We start from the raw sequence: 17,088 nt of genomic DNA on the forward strand, positions 1-17,088 counted from the left end.
GCGGGGTACGGTAGCATAGTGGTTATGTTACTGGACCAGTAATCCAGAGGCCTGGACTAATGATCCAGAGACGGGAGTTCCAATCCCACCACGGCAGCAATTGAAATTGTTAATTAAATATAATCTGGAATAAAAAGCTAGTATCAGTAATGGTGACCATGAAACTACTGGATTGTCATAAAAACATCTGGTCCACAAATGCCCTTTCGGGAAGGAAATCTGCCGCCCTTACCCGGTCTGGCCTATATGTGACTCCAGACCCACAGCCCTTACCTGCCCTCTGAAATGGCAGCTCACCACCACCTTCTCGAGGACAATTAGGGATGGGCAATAAATGCTGGCCTTGCCGGCGATGCCCACATCCCGTGAATGAATTCTTTTAAAGAAGTTGTGGCTCAGTGGGTAGCACTCCCGCCTCTGAGTCGAAAGGGTGTGGCTCCAAGTCCCACTCCAGGGACTTGAGCAGAAAAATCCAGGCTGACACTCCCAGTACGGTGCTGAGGGAGCGCCGCACTATCAGAGGTGCCATCATTCAGATGAGACGTTAAACCGAGGCCCTGTCTGCTCTCTCAGGTGGGTGTAAAAGATCCCATGGCACTATTTTGAAGAGGAGCAGGGGAGTTACCCCTAGTGTCCTGGCCAATATTTATCCCTCAATCAATATCACTAATTATCAGATAATCTGCTCATTAAACTAGCTTGGCAGGGGAATGGGAACTTGAAAATAGATTCAGTAGGGAGGGGAGTAAAACTGGAATTAGAAAGCAAAAAGAAAGAAAGTGAGTTTGAAGGAGAGGAGAAACAAGCAGGAAAAAAGGGTTAAAAAACAAACTTAAAGGCACTTTGTCTAAATGCACATAGCATTTGTAACAAAATAGATGAGTTGACGGCACAAATAGATACAAATGGGTATGAGCTGATAGCCATTACAGAGATGTGGTTGTAAGGTGGCCAAGACTGGGAATTAAATATTCAGGGGTATTTGACAATCTGGAAGGACAGACAGAAAGGAAAAGGAGGTGGGGTAGCTCTATTGATAAAGGATGGAATCACTGCAATGGTGAGAAACGATATTGGCTCAAATGAGAAGGATGTTGAAACAGTTTGGGTGGAGAGAAGGATCAATAAGGGGAAAAAGTCACTGATGGGCATAGTCTATAGGCCCCCAGATAGTAGCAACTCTGTTGGTCGGAGTATAAACCAGGAAATAATGGGGGCTTGTAAAAAGGGAACAGCAATAATCATGGGTGATTTTAACCTCCATATTGATTCTGGTAAAGTGCAACATCACCACTGACACCTGGGAGGACCCTGGCTGAAGACCGCCCGAGGTGGAGAAAGTTCATCCGGGAGGGCGTCGAGCTCTTCGAGTCCCAACACAAAGAACATGAAGAGGCCAAGCGCAGGCAGTGGAAGGAGCACGCAGCAAACCAGCCCCATCGAATGTCTGTGACTCTCGTATCGGACTGCTCAGCCATCAAAGAACTAACTTTGGGAATGGAAGCAAGTCTTTCTCGATTCCGAGGGGCTGCCCATGATGATGATTGATTGGACAAATCAAATTGGTCAGGGTAGCCTTGAGGAAGAGTTCATAGAGTGCATAAGGGACGGGTTCCTTGAGCAGTATGTAATGGAACCAACCAGGGGGCAGGCTATCTTAGATCTGGTCCTGTGTAATGAGACAGGATTAATAAACAATCTCCCAGTAAAGGATCCCCTCGGAATGAGTGATCATAGCATGGTTGAATTTCAAATTCAGACGGAGGGTGAGAAAGTTGGATCTCTAACCAGCGTACTAAGCTTAAATAAAGGAGACTATGAAGGTATGAGGGCAGAGTTGGCTAAAGTGGACTGGGAAAATAGATTGAAGTGTACGGCGGTTGATGAACAGTGGTGTACATTTAAGGAGATATTTCACAACTCTCAAGAAAAATATGTTCCAGTGAGGAGGAAAGGGTGTAAGAGAAAAGATGGCTAACTAAAGAAATAAAGGACGGTATCCAATTAAAAACAAGGGCATACAAAGTGGCCAAAACTAGTGGGACGACAGAAGACTGGGAAGCTTTTAAAAACCAGCAAAAAAATGATTAAGAGAAGATAGACTATGAAAGTAAACTAGCACAACATATAAAAACAGATAGCAAGAGTTTCTATAGGTATATAAAAAGGAAAAGAGTGGCTAAAGTAAATGTTGGTCCCTTAGAGAACGAGACCAGGGAATTAGTAATGGGGAACATGGAGATGGCAGAAACTCTGAACAAATATTTTGTATCGGTCTTTACAGTAGAGGACACTAACAACATTCCAACAGTGGATAGTCAAGGGGCTATAGGGGGGGTGGGGGAACTTAACACAATCACAATCACAATCACGAAGGAGGTGGTACTCAGTAAGATAATGGGACTAAAAGCAGATAAATCCCCTGGACCTTATGGCTTGCATCCTAGGGTCTTAAGAGAAGTAGTGGCAGGGATTGTGGATGCATTGGTTGTAATTTACCAAAATTCCCTGGATTCTGGGGAGGTCCCAGCAGATTGGAAAACTGCAAATGTAACACCCCTATTTAAAAAAAGGAGACAGACAAAAAGCAGGAAATTATAAACCAGTTAGCCTAACATCTGTGGTTGGGAAAATGTTGGAGTCCATTATTAAAGAAGCAGTAGCAGGACATTTGGAAAAGCAAAATTCGGTCAGGCAGAGTGAGCATGGATTTATGAAGGGGAAGTCATGTTTGACAAATTTGCTGGAATTCTTTGAGAATGTAACGAACAGGGTGGATAAAGGGGAACCAGTGGATGTGGTGTATTTGGACTTCCAGAAGGCATTTGACAAGGTGCCACATAAAAGGTTACTGCACAAGATAAAAGTTCACGGGGTTAGGGGTAATATATTAGCATGGATAGAGGATTGGCTAACTAACAGAGAACAGAGAGTCAGGATAAATAGTTAATTCTCTGGTTGGCAACCAGTAACTAGTGGGGTGCTGCAGGGATCAGTGCTGGGACCCCAACTATTTACAATCTATATTAACGACTTGTAAGAAGGGACTGAGTGTAACGTAGCCAAGTTTGCTGATGATACAAAGATAGGATGAAAAGCAATGTGTGAGGAGGACACAAAAAATCTGTAAAAAGACATAGACAGGCTAATTGAGTGGGCAAAAATTTGGCAGATGGAGTATAATATTGTAAAGTGTGAGGTCATGCACTTTGGCAGAAAAAAAATCAAAGTGCAAGTTATTATTTAAATGGAAAAAGATTGCAAAGTGCTGCAGTACAGCGGGACCTGGGGGTACTTGTGCATGAAACACAAAAGGATAGTATGCAGGTACAGCAAGTAATCAGGAAGGCCAATGGAATCTTGGCCTTTATTACAAAGGGGATGGAGTATAAAAGCAGGGAAATCTTGCTACAGCTATACAGAGTATTGGTGAGGTCACACCTGGAATACTGCGTGCAGCTTTGGTTTCCATATTTACGAAAGAATATACTTGCTTTGGAGGCAGTTCAGAGAAGGTTCACTAGGTTGATTCCAGAGATGAGGAGGTTGACTTATGAAGAAAGGTTGGGCCTCTACTCATTGGAATTCAGAAGAATGAGAGGCGATCTTATCGAAACGTATAAGATTATGAAGGGGCTTGACAAGGTGGATGCAGAGAGGATGTTTCCACTGATGGGGGAGACTAGAACTAGAGGGCATGATCTTAGAATAAGGGTCGTCCATTTAAAACTGAGCTGAGGAGAAATTTCTTCTCTGAGGGTTGCAAATCTGTGGAATTCACTGCCTCAGAGAGCTGTGGAAGCTGGGACATTGAATAAATTTAAGACAGAAATAGACAGTTTCTTAAACAATAAGGGGATAAGGGGTTATGGGGAGCGGGCGGGGAAGCGGAGCTGAGTCCATGATCAGATCAGCCAAGATATTGAATGGCGGAGCAGGCGCGAGGGGCCATATGGCCTACTCCTGTTCCTATTTCTTATGTTGTTATGTTATGTTCTTATTATCACATCGTTGTGTGTGGGAGCTTGCTGTGTGCAAATTGGCTGCTGCGTTTCCTACATTACGACAGTGACTACACTTCAAAAGTACTTCATTGGGTGCAAAGCGTTTTGGGATGTCCTGAGGTGGTGAAAGGCGCTATATAAATGCAAGTCTTTCTTTGCATTCTATGTAATAATTCTAAGTCCCAAGAGCTGCAGTTTCCTAATCCTCCTTCGGCAGCAAGATCGAAGATTGTACAAACGACATAATAGGGATGATTTAAGGTTTGTATTTTTAAACACTGACCCATTCCCAACTCTGTCCAAGGCTATTACTGAGCAATATGCAGAGGAGATTTACTGGAATGGTTCCAGGGATGAGGGACTTCAGTTTTATGGAGAGACTGGAGAAGCTGGGACTGTTCTCCTTTGAGCAGAGAAGATTAAGAATATGTTCCAAATTATGAGGGGTTTTGATAGAGTCAATGAGGAGAAACTGTCGGTAGCAGAGGACACAGATTTAAGATGAGTCTTTTTTTTTTTACGCAGCGAGTTTTTATGATCTGGAATGCGCTGCCTGAAAGGGTGATGGATGCAGGTTCAATAGTAACTTTCAACAGGGAATTGGATACACAGATGAAAAGGAAAAAAATTGCAACACTATGGGGGAAAGAGCAGGGGAGTAGGGACTAACTGGATCGCTCTTTCAAAGAGCCAGCAAAGGCATGATGGGCCAAATGGCCTCCTCCTGTACGGTATCAGTCCAATGTGGAAGGAATCTATGCCCCCAGAGGGCAGGCAAATGGTTCTAGGTATCGGGAAATGCAGGTACGAGAAAAGATTAAGGTAGTTACAGTTGCATGTGCTTCCAGAGCTTGGAGCCGTTTAGAGTTAAACATTCAGGAGTGCCTTACCCTGTATTTAACCGGGGCCCCTGGGCTCAGGCCCCCCAATGGGCCCCAAGTGTCAATGCGCCCTCCTGCTGGCTGTGGGCCATCGCTGCTGGCTCCTCTTCTGTTGGGGAACGTGAAGTGCAGGCCAGGGAAGGCAAAGATTGTCCCAGGGTCCATGCAGAAAGTGACAAACCCACCAACGTTTAAATGGCCCTCTTAATTGCACCCCCTTCCCCTCCCTCCCATCTCCCACCCCTTCCCCCACAAATGTGTGGGGGAAATGACAGGTCCAGATGATGCAGCATTGCTGGGAGTGGCTCTTGATGACAGCATGGATTGGGGGGGCGGGGGTTGGGGGGGGGGGTAGTTTCAACCCCGACTCGCGGAATCAGGGGAAACCCACCGGGGTTTTAAGCCCCACCCCTGAAATCGAGTTCCATGCAGAGTGAAATCCGGCGAGGTGTTAAAACTAACGACATTCCCGATCCCGTCAGTTCCCCTGGGACGGGCAAAGCTCGCCCCTGGCGAGACTCAGCACAAGTGAGAGTTGGGGCATCTCGCTGCTTTAAAGGCACTATTTAGATGCAAGTTGTTGTTGTTGTTCACACACACATAGTACAGCACAGGAGGCCACCATTCGGCCCATCGAGTCTGCACCAGCCCTTTCAAAGAGCGATCCAGCTAGTCCCACTCCCCCGCTCTTTCCCCATACCCCTGCAAATTTTTCTCCTTCAGATATTGATCCAATTCCCTTTTTGAAGGCCACTATTGAGTCTGCCTCCACCACCCCATCAGGCCGTGACCACTCGCTGCATAAAAAAGTTTTTCCTCATGTCGCCCCCCGGTTCTTTTGCCAATCACCTTAAATCTGTGTCCTCTGGTTACCCACCCTTCAGCCAGTGGGAACAGTTTCTCATTATTTACTCTATCTAAACCCTTCATGATGTTAAACTCCTCTATCATGGTTCTGTTTTGCCAATGAACCGATTTTGCGAAGATCCTCTATTGGTTAAATGCCTCCCCTCCTACCCTGAAAGATCTGAGTCATGCTGGGATGTGGTTCAAAGGTCACGGCAGTTCCCTCTGTAAGCTGCGGGGCTGCGGTCCCGCGCAGGCCGCTCACCGGCTTCTCCGTCGCAAATGCCGCGCATGCGCAGACATTTAAAGGGACACCGCGGCCCGTGACAAAACATGGGCCGCGCAGAACAAAACCCAGCTCACAGGGAAGATTGGCCGCACAATATTGGCAACCCAAGTGAACGGGCACGTGCTCCCCAGCCTCGCGTCCAACGGGGGATTGCACAGCGAATACTTCACACACATTCATCGCTCATATCGCACAGTGCCAAATTTCAAGCCAAACCAATTTACACCGTTGGCTTTTCCTTACGCGCCAGGCAGGTTTCATTGAGAAAAGCTACGCTGAGACCAGGACTCCTCATTCCTCCTCCTCCTCCTCCTCCCTCTCCCTCTCCCCCTCCCCCCCCCCCCCCAGCAATACCTCACAGTGATTGTCCAGTTTGGTGTGGGTGATGTCCAGGTTTTGGTGCTGTTCCTTTAACCCGTGGTACTGAGCCTGCCATCGCGCCAGCTCCAGTTCCGTGGTGTTCAGGGAGCTCTTGAACTCCTTGGTGTGCAGCTGCAACCCCTCGTATTCCTCCTTCAGCTGAGCATTCATCGAGCCCACCCTGAAACGCACCGGGTCACACCACATGAATCGGACAGCATTGATGGGAGCCAGAGTACGCTAGTGGAGTGATCGGCCCAGAAATCACGGTTGGCTGCTTCCCGCGGGCGATCGGGTAAAAAAAAAAACGTTTAAAAAGATGCGCACTTACCTGAAGCTGCTGCGCCCACTCGAGGCCTCCACGGACTGCGCGTCGCAGCGCGAGCACGTCGGGATGTGCGCAGGGCTGGAGCTGCAGTCACATGGCTCTGGGCAGCCAATCAGGTAAAGTATGTTCTCATTCATAATAATGGGAACTCGAAGTTGGAGTTCTCATTATTATGAATGAGAAACCACCACCCCACCCCCGCAAAAACACAAAACATTAATAAAAAAAAGAAAAAATACAGCACATGTCTTTATTAATTTAAATTATTTATGTATTTAAAAAAATATATACCTCTCCAGTTTTTAAAAAGTTTTTTTTCAAAATTATGGTTTAAAATAAACTTACCGTAGTGGGGAGGGTTTTTAAACAATAAAATGTGGTTTTATAATTTTATTTTAAAATGATTGTGTATTTTAAAACTCATACGCCTGTAAAAAAATAGGCTATGTGCCTGCTTTTATCAGACGCAACAGTTTTGAGGACATCCGCTGGGCAAGATATGGGTAAATACCACAATCCCGCCCATGCGAATGCCCTGGATGTGGAGAAAGGGAAGACTGGTCAGACTCCAGCTCGACAGATGTTTTTCAGCACATGCGCATTGTGCGTTAAAAACTGGCTTTTGCAATGCCTCCCCGGGTCCGTGCACACTCCGTACGCGCCCCGCACACACTCCGTACGCGCCCCGTACGGACACCGGAGGGGCTGGGACTTCTGCCCCGTTACGTTACTGGACCAGTAATCCAGAGACCTGGACTAATGATCTGGAGACAGGAGTTCAAATCCCACCACGGCAGCTGGGGAATTTAAATTCAGTTAATTAAATAAATCTGAAATTAAAAAGTTAGCATCAGTAATGGTGACCATGAAACTACCGGATTGGTGTTAAAAACCCATCTGGTTCACTAAAGTCTTTTAGGGAAGGAAACCTGCCATCCTTACCCGGTCTGGCCTATATGTGATGCCAGACCCACAGCAATGTGGTTGACTCTTAACTGCCCTCTGAAATGGTCCAGCGAGATGCTCAGTTGTACCAAACCGCTACAACAAAGTCACTGTGGGAGCAGCTTCACCACATGGACTGCAGCGGTTCAAGAAACATAGAAAATAGGTGCAGGAGTAGGACATTCGGCCCTTCGAGCCTGCACCGCCATTCAATGAGTTCATGGCTGAACATGCAACTTCAGAAGGCGGCTCACCACCACCTTCTCAAGGGCAGTTAGGGACGGGCAATAAATGCTGGGCCTTGCCAGCGACGCCCACATCCCAGGAACAAATACATTTTTTAAAAAAAAAAGAGTAGGCCATACAGCCCCTCGAGCCTGCTCCGCCATTCAATAAGATCATGGCTGAACATCTACCTCAACTCCACTTTCCTGCCCAATCCCCATATCCCTTGATGCCCCTACAGTCCAAAAATCTGTCGATCTCAGCCTTGAATATACTCAACGACTGAGGCATTTGAGGTAGAGAATTCCAAAGATTCACAAGCAGCACAGATGTGATGGGCCGAATGGCCTCCCTGTGTCGTAATTTGTCTATGATTCTACAACCCTCTGAGTGAAGAAATTCCTCCTCAGTTCAGTCTTAAATGGCTGACCTCTTATCCTGAGACGATGTCCCCAAGTTCTCCAGACAGGGGGAAACAACCTCTCAGCATCTACCCACTCAAGCCCGCTAAGAATTTTACACGTTTCAATGAGATCATAGAACAGTTACAGCACAGAAGGTGGCCATTCGGCCCGTCGAGCCCATGCCGGCTCTCTGCAAGGGCACTTCAGCTAGTCCTATTCCCCCGCCCTTTCCGTGTAGCCCTGCAAATTTCTTTCCTTGTGGTACTTATCCAATTCCCCTTTGAAAGTCAGGATCGAGTCTGTTCCATCACCCTTTCAGGCCGTGCATTCCAGATCGTAACCACTCGTTGCGTAAAAATGTTTTTCCTCATGTCGCCTTTGGCTCTTCTGCCAATCACCTTAAATCTGTGTCCTCTGGTTCTCGGCCCCTCTGCCAATGGGAGCAGTTTCTCTCGATCTACTCTGTCCAGACCCCTCATGATTTTGAAAGACCCCTCATTCTTCTAAACTCCAGAGAAGATAGGCCCATTCTGCTCAATCTCACAGGTCAACCTTCTCAATCCAGGAATTCAGTGTAAAAAAAAAATTTGGAAGGCTGGTGTCAGTAAAAGTCACGAATCTGAAAAGTACGCGAGTCTGATGGATTGTCGTAAAATCGCAACTGGTTCACTAATGTCCTTTAGGGAAGGAAATCGACCGTCCTTACCCGGTCTGGGCCTATATGTGACTCCAGTTCCTCCAGCAAAGGTAATAGCTACACTGACTGGACATCGATTACCTGGCTAGAACATTGATTACCTGGCTAGAACATTCCGCCCAAATTGCAATATTACTGACAAAATCCCAGTCAGGTTCCTACACAGGCTTGATGGGCCGACGGCCTCCTTCTGTGCTGGAAAATTCTATGATTCCAGGATAGCCCACACAAGCCCGGAATTGACAACTGCTATTTAGACACCGCAAGACTCACCCATCCATGCACCAATAAACCTATCCCCTCCCAGACTGCATCCCACCACTTTAATCTCCTCGAGCACAAAACCGAGGTTGACACAGAAACATAAAAACATAGAAAATAGGTGCAGGAGTAGGCCATTCGGCCCTTCGAGCCTGCACCGCCATTCAATGAGTTCATGGCTGAACATGCAACTTCAGTACCCCATTCCTGCTTTCTCACCATACCCCTTGATCCCCCTAGCAGTAAGGACTTCATCTAACTCCTTTTTGAATATATTTAGTGAATTGGCCTCAACAACTTTCTGTGGTAGCGAATTCCACATGTTCACCACTCTCTGGGTGAAGAAGTTTCTCCTCATCTCGGTCCTAAATGGCTTACCCCTTATCCTTAGACTGTGACCCCTAGTTCTGGACTTCCCCAACATTGGGAACAGTCCTCCTGCATCTAACCTGTCTAAACCCGTCAGAATTTTAAACGTTTCTATGAGATCCCCTCTCATTCTTCTGAACTCCAGTGAATACAAGCCCAGTTGATCCAGTCTTTCTTGATAGGTCAGTCCCGCCATCCCGGGAATCAGTCTGGTGAACCTTCGCTGCACTCCCTCAATAGCAAGAATGTCCTTCCTCAAGTTAGGAGACCAAAACAGTACACAATACTCCAGGTGTGGCCTCACCAAGGACCTGTACAACTGTATTAACACCTCCCTGCCCCGTACTCAAATCGCCTCGCTATGAAGGCCAACATGCCATTTGCTTTCTTAACCACCTGTTGTACCTGCATGCCAACCTTCAATGACTGATGTACCATGACACCCAGGTCTCGTTGCACCTCCCCTTTTCCCAATCTGTCACCATTCAGATAATAGTCGATCTCTCTGTTTTTACCACCAAAATGGATAACCTCACATTTATCCACATTATACTTCATCTGCCATGCATTTGCCCACTCACCTAACCTATCCAAGTCACTTTGCAGCCTCATAGCATCCTCCTCGCAGCTCACACTGCCACCTAACTTAGTGTCATCCGCAAATTTGGAGATACGACATTTAATCCCCTCGTCGAAATCATTAATGTACAATGTAAACCAGCTGGGGCCCCAGCACAGAACCTTGCGGTACCCCACTAGTCACTGCCTGTCATTCTGAAAAGTACCCATTTACTCCTACTCTTTGCTTCCTATCTGCCAACCAGTTCTCAATCCACGTCAGCACACTATCCCCAATCCCATGTGCTTTAACTTTGCACATTAATCTCTTGCGTGGGACCTTATCGGAAGCCTTCTGAAAGTCCAAATATACCACATCAACTGGTTCTCCCTTGTCCACTCTACTGGAAACATACTCAAAAAATTCCAGAAGATTTGTCAAGCATGATTTCCCTTTCACAAATCCATGCTGACTTGGACCTATCATGTCACCTCTTTCCAACTGCGCTGCTATGACATCCTTAATAATTGATTCCATCATTTTACCCACTACCGATGTCAGGCTGACCGGTCTATAATTCCCCGTTATCTCTCTCCCTCCTTTTTTAAAAAGTGACATTCCCAGTGCATTGCTGAGGGAGCGCTGCACTGTCGGAGGTGCCGTCTTTTGGTTGACATGTTAAAACCGAGGCTCCGTCTGCTCTCTCGGGTTGACATAAAAGATTCCGTGGCACTATTTCGAAGAAGAGCAAGGGGGCAGTTCTCTTTGGTGTCCTGGGGCCAGTATTTAACCCTCAGTCAACATCACTAAAACTGATTATGTGGTCATTATCACATTGCTGTTTGTGAGATCTTGCTATGTGAAAATTGGCTGTTGCATTCATTGCAACACAGACTACACTACACTTCACTTCCAAAGTACTTCATTGGCTGTGAAGCTCTTTGAAAGGCACTATGAGGTTGTGAAAGGTACTATATAAGTCTCTCTTTTCAGGGAATGATCTGGAGAGACATTCCCTGATTCTTAAAAGTAAATCGAACAAAGCTCTGGAGTATATGTTTGGCTCTCAGATCACCACTATCAAACCCTCGGTGCCCCACCCGCTCATGGTCCGGCCGGGCCCCACTCTCGTGACTGGGCGCTGCAGTATGAGGACCCGCTCTCGCTCACTGTCCACAGTACAAGGATCCCGCTCTCGCTCACTGTCCGCATGGACCCCGCTCTCGCTCACTGTCCGCACGGACCCGCGCTCTGCAGTACAAGGAATCCTCACCTGTTCAGGTCAGCCTGCAGCTGCCTGTTCTCCTCCGCGACAGCCGCGCTCCTCTTGGTCTCCCGCTGCAGGTCCTCTCGCTGGGCTCTCAGAGCGGAGTCCATCTCCTCCAGCTCAGCTCTCTGCTTCAGTAGCCCCATGTACCTGCGCGTGGAGACAACGACAACACCGGGCAGTTACAGCACTGTGTCGGATCAGCCCTGGGGTACGGCCTGGGGGGGGGGGGGTGGGGGGTGGGGAACGTGGGTTTGGCCGCGGGGGTGGGGGTGGGAATGTGGCGGGGGTAAATGTCAATGGGGTCATTTCCAACCTCGATGCTGGCCGATAAATCAACTTCACTGAAAACGGAGCGGGTTCTACAGCGGCCTGGCAAACAACTCGATCCGTGCCCAAATAACCCGGTGACTATGGCCCTGAGTTCGTTTAACCCAGTCGCAGATTCTACAGGAGCCAAGACTGCAGCATGGATGGAGGGAGAAAGCAGAGCTTATGCAGAGGGTGATGATTGTATCGGATGGACTGCGGTGGTGGGGCGGGGGGCAAGTGAGATTGGAGAAGGAGCAGGCTTCAAATCGCTTATTTACATTTCAGCTTCGGACGAGTGGACTGACTTGACTTTGTTTTAACGGAGGAAAAAATAGCTCCACATGTCTGAGCAAAACTGCAACGTGACAACGTTTGCACTTCCGAGGCTTCGGAATTAATCCTCGTGGGGCGGGGAGGGGAATTATCAGGTCAAGCCCAAAATCACAAGGTTTATTTAATAGCGAGAGAAAAGGCCAGACACGCATACCGAGACACACACACAATGACAGAGAGGGGGCGGGGGAGCCACAAGAGTAGAAGAACATAAGAAGAATTAGGAGCAACAGTCGGCCATTTGGCCCCTCAAGCCTGGTCCGCCATTCAATAAAATCATGGATCATCGACCTCAACTCCACTTTCCCACCTGATCTCCATTTCGCTTGATTTCTCTAGAGTCCAAAAATCTACCTATTTCAGCCTTGAATATACTCAGAGACTGAGCATCCACAGCCCTTTGGAGCAGAGAATTCCAAAGATTCACCACCCTCTGAGTGAAGTCATTCCTCCTCATCTCAGTCTTAAATGGCTCATCCTAAGACTGTGCCTCCTAGTTCTAGACACTCCAGCCAAGGGAAACAACCTCTCAGCATCTACCCTGTCAATCCCTTAATGGTGAGGCCTCCCTCCAACTGTGACACCACCTCTGGCCATCACATACCCAGGGATGGGGATGGAGGAATCTGGGACATTGGCTGAAAGGTATAAATTCTGAGAGAGAGAGTTAAGTGCCAACCACATTGCTGTGGGTGAGGAGTCACATATAGGCCAGACCGGGTAAGGGCATGAGTGAACCAGATGAGTTTTTACAATAATCCGGTAGTTTTGTATCACCATTACTGATACTAACTTTTTATTCCAGATTTATGTAAATTCCCCAGCTGCCGTGGTGGGATTTCAACTCATGTCTCTGGATCATTAGTCCAGGCCTCTGAGAGCGAGAGCGAGAGCCAGAGCCAGAGCGAGAGCGAGAGCGAGAGCGAGAGACAGAGAGACAGAGAGACAGAGAGACAGAGAGACAGAGAGACAGAGAGACAGAGCGACAGAGCGACAGAGCGACAGAGCGACAGAGCGACAGAGCGACAGAGAGAGTGAGAGAGAGAGAGAGAGAGAGTGAGAGAGAGAGACAGAGCGAGAGAGAGAGAGAGACAGAGAGAGAGAGAGACAGAGAGAGAGAGAGACAGAGAGAGAGAGAGACAGAGAGAGAGAGAGACAGAGAGAGAGAGAGACAGAGAGAGAGAGAGACAGAGAGAGAGAGAGACAGAGAGAGAGAGAGACAGAGAGAGAGAGAGACAGAGAGAGAGAGAGACAGAGAGACAGAGAGACAGAGAGAGACAGAGAGACAGAGAGACAGAGAGACAGAGAGACAGAGCGAGAGAGAGACAGAGAAAGCGACAGACAGAGCGAGAGAGAGAGACAGAGAGACAGAGAGAGCGACAGACAGAGCGAGAGAGAGAGCGACAGACAGAGCGAGAGAGAGAGAGACAGACAGAGCGAGAGAGAGAGAGACAGACAGAGCGAGAGAGAGAGAGACAGACAGACAGAGCGAGAGAGAGACAGACAGAGCGAGAGAGAGAGAGACAGACAGAGCGAGAGAGAGAGAGACAGACAGAGCGAGAGAGAGAGAGACAGACAGAGCGAGAGAGAGAGAGACAGACAGAGCGAGAGAGAGAGAGACAGACAGAGCGAGAGAGAGAGAGACAGACAGAGCGAGAGAGAGACAGACAGAGCGAGAGAGAGAGAGACAGACAGAGCGAGAGAGAGAGAGACAGACAGAGCGAGAGAGAGAGAGAGAGAGACAGACAGAGCGAGAGAGAGAGACAGACAGAGAGAGAGAGAGAGACAGACAGACAGAGACAGAGAGAGAGAGAGAGACAGACAGAGAGAGAGAGAGAGAGAGACACACAGAGTGCTGCAGTACTTCATTTCAGCCACTGGAGGTCCCGAGAAGTTTCAATGGCTCCTTGCGCCATCTGGTGGCGAGACTGGTAGCGCACTGACAGAAGGGTCTTCTCCAAACTGATAGAAGGGTCAATGCACTGACCAAGGCTTCACTCCGAGGGACTGCGGGTCAAGCTGGAGCTACAAGATGGTCGCACTGACTCGCACAAGTCATGCACCTCGAGCCCAGATCCCCCTGGCAGCTCAGGATTGGCGAATTTCTCTCAAGTGTTTATCAAAGGTTAGCTCTCGGGGTAAGTCGATGTACATACATCCCTCACAGATACAGGCAAAGAGAGAGAGATATGCAGAAGCAAATGACTTTTATTTATATAGCATTTCTCAGGGAGAACTCCTCAGAATGCTTCACAAGGAGGAGAAAGAGTTGCAGAACAGGCAATGGGAGTAATGTTTGCGATTTGGCAAGGGGGCAAGAGTCCAGTGGCTTTGTCAAAGTTGGTTACTTTCTCGGAGGCATTTGCAGGTAGGGACAGAGATAGCAAAGTGAGGGGACTCTGGTTGGGAGAGAGAGAGAGAGAGAGAGAGAGAGAGAGAGAGAGAGAGAGAACAGAGGGAACTCTGGTTGGGAGAGAGAGAGAGAGAGAACAGAGGGGACTCTGGTTGGGAGAGAGAGAGAGAGAGAACAGAGGGGACTCTGGTTGGGAGAGAGAGAGAGAGAGAACAGAGGGGACTCTGGTTGGGAGAGAGAGAGAGAACAGAGGGGACTCTGGTTGGGAGAGAGAGAGAGAGAACAGAGGGGACTCTGGTTGGGAGAGAGAGAGAGAGAACGAACAGAGGGGACTCTGGTTGGGAGAGAGAGAGAGAGAACAGAGGGGACTCTGGTTGGGAGAGAGAGAGAGAGAGAACAGAGGGGACTCTGGTTGGGAGAGAGAGAGAGAACAGAGGGAACTCTGGTTGGGAGAGAGAGAGAGAACAGAGGGAACTCTGGTTGGGAGAGAGAGAGAGAGAGAGAACAGAGGGGACTCTGGTTGGGAGAGAGAGAGAGAACAGAGGGAACTCTGGTTGGGAGAGAGAGAGAGAGAGAACAGAGGGGACTCTGGTTGGGAGAGAGAGAGAGAGAGAACAGAGGGGACTCTGGTTGGGGGAGAGAGAGAGAGAGAGAACAGAGGGGACTCTGGTTGGGAGAGAGAGAGAGAGAGAGAACAGAGGGGACTCTGGTTGGGAGAGAGAGAGAGAACAGAGGGGACTCTGGTTGAGAGAGAGAGAGAGAGAGAGAGAGAGAGAACAGAGGGGACTCTGGTTGAGAGAGAGAGAGAGAACAGAGGGGACTCTGGTTGAGAGAGAGAGAGAGAGAGAGAGAGAACAGAGGGGACTCTGGTTGAGAGAGCGAGAGAGAGAGAGAACAGAGGGGACTCTGGTTGGGAGAGAGAGAGAGAACAGAGGGGACTCTGGTTGGGAGAGAGAGAGAGAACAGAGGGGACTCTGGTTGGGAGAGAGAGAGAGAACAGAGGGGACTCTGGTTGGGAGAGAGAGAGAGAACAGAGGGGACTCTGGTTGGGAGAGAGAGAGAGAACAGAGGGGACTCTGGTTGGGAGAGAGAGAGAGAACAGAGGGGACTCTGGTTGGGAGAGAGAGAGAGAGAACAGAGGGGACTCTGGTTGGGAGAGAGAGAGAGAACAGAGGGGACTCTGGTTGGGAGAGAGAGAGAGAACAGAGGGGACTCTGGTTGGGAGAGAGAGAGAGAACAGAGGGGACTCTGGTTGGGAGAGAGAGAGAGAACAGAGGGGACTCTGGTTGGGAGAGAGATAGCAACATGAGGCGATGCTGGTAGAGACGGAGAGTGAGGGGCATTGGTAGAGACAGAGAGCAAAGTGAGGCGATGCTGGGTTGAGACTGCCTGGAGGTGAATGGTTGCAGGATGGGTCAGAAGGCAGACGGGGGTTTGGGGGGCTCAATGGGCACTGGGCTGGGCGTGCAAGGGCTCTCCAACGGCCAGGCAGCCGTGACCCTCACAACGTTGCAACTTGCGAGACGAGAATTACCTTTCCTCCAGCTCCCGGTGCCGGGTCTCCAGGCCCTTGTAGGATGCCTTGGAGCCCGCCTGCTGGCCCATCAGCGTCTCGCACTCCGCGGACTGCCGCTCGTTCAGCACCACAAGCCGCTCATGGTCCTGCAGCAGCGAGTCGTAAGTGGCCTTCAGCTCCTCCTTCTGCCTCGACAGAGTCTCGTTCTCGCTCTCCAGGCCGGACTGCAGGCTCTGCAGCAAAGCATTCTGGCCCATCAGAGAGGCACCCTGGGAATTCAGGGTCGAATTCTCCACCTGCAACAGTGACATCCGCCCGCAAAAAAACATTACATATTGATACTGCTTAAACAGGAAAACACACACATGTTAGAGCAGAGGCAGAGGTGACTAACTGGCCCTAAATTGGCCTGGGTGTTTAATCTGGTTTTTGCCTCTCCCAGGAGATCACATGGCGCCGGTTGCGGTGGAGTGTAGAATGTTTCAGTGCAAAGGGGTGTCGCAGTTGTGTGGGGCGGACTGGTTGGGCTGGGCGTTCTTCACCTCCCTGCCATTGTTCGTGGGTTTATATGTAACCTACAGGGCTGCTGACCGAGGGCCGTGCGGCTCTTTGTCGGCCGGTGCGGACACGATGGGCCGAAATGGCCTCATTCTGCGCTGTAAATTTCTATGTTTCTATGACTCAAACTATGTTTTAAACTTGGACCGAACCTCAGTGAGACCACACTGGGAACGGTTCTGCTCTCCGTATAATGGAAAGGATGTACAGACAGTGGAGAAGGAGCAAAAAATATTGACCAGAACCGAGAGGTTATATCGATCAGCAATGATTGAACAGGCTGAGGCTCTTTTGTCCGATAAAGAGAAGGTGGAGGGGTGACCTGATAGAGGTCTTTTAAGATTATGAAACGATTCGATAGAGTGGACGTAGAGATGATTATTCCCACTTGTGGGAGGAGGCCAAAAATATAAGACACTAATATATCCAATCGGGAATTCAGGAGAAACTTCTTTACCCAGAGAGTGGTGAGAATGTGGAACTCGCTGACACAGGGAGTGGTTGAGGCGAATAGTATCGATGTATTTAAGGGGAGGCTAGATGAGCACATGAGGGAGGGAATAGAGAGTTATGCTGATAGG

At 48.8% G+C, this 17,088-nt stretch overlaps 1 protein-coding gene across 1 annotated transcript in view; it reads right to left on the reverse strand.

Annotated features, from left to right (window-relative positions):
- The window catches only part of LOC139262794 (protein Daple-like), a 273,729-nt gene that overhangs the window by 56,924 nt on the left and 199,717 nt on the right, over positions 1–17,088 (reverse strand). The window contains exons 17-19 of the mRNA XM_070877946.1: positions 15,968–16,245; positions 11,442–11,585; positions 6,375–6,561 (exon numbers count right to left, since the gene is read on the reverse strand). Coding sequence (XP_070734047.1) covers positions 6,375–6,561; positions 11,442–11,585; positions 15,968–16,245 — 609 coding nt within the window. The remainder of the gene's footprint in view (positions 1–6,374; positions 6,562–11,441; positions 11,586–15,967; positions 16,246–17,088) is intronic.

The sequence above is a fragment of the Pristiophorus japonicus genome, chromosome 4 (assembly GCF_044704955.1).
Source record: "Pristiophorus japonicus isolate sPriJap1 chromosome 4, sPriJap1.hap1, whole genome shotgun sequence".
NCBI lineage: Eukaryota > Metazoa > Chordata > Chondrichthyes > Pristiophoridae > Pristiophorus > Pristiophorus japonicus.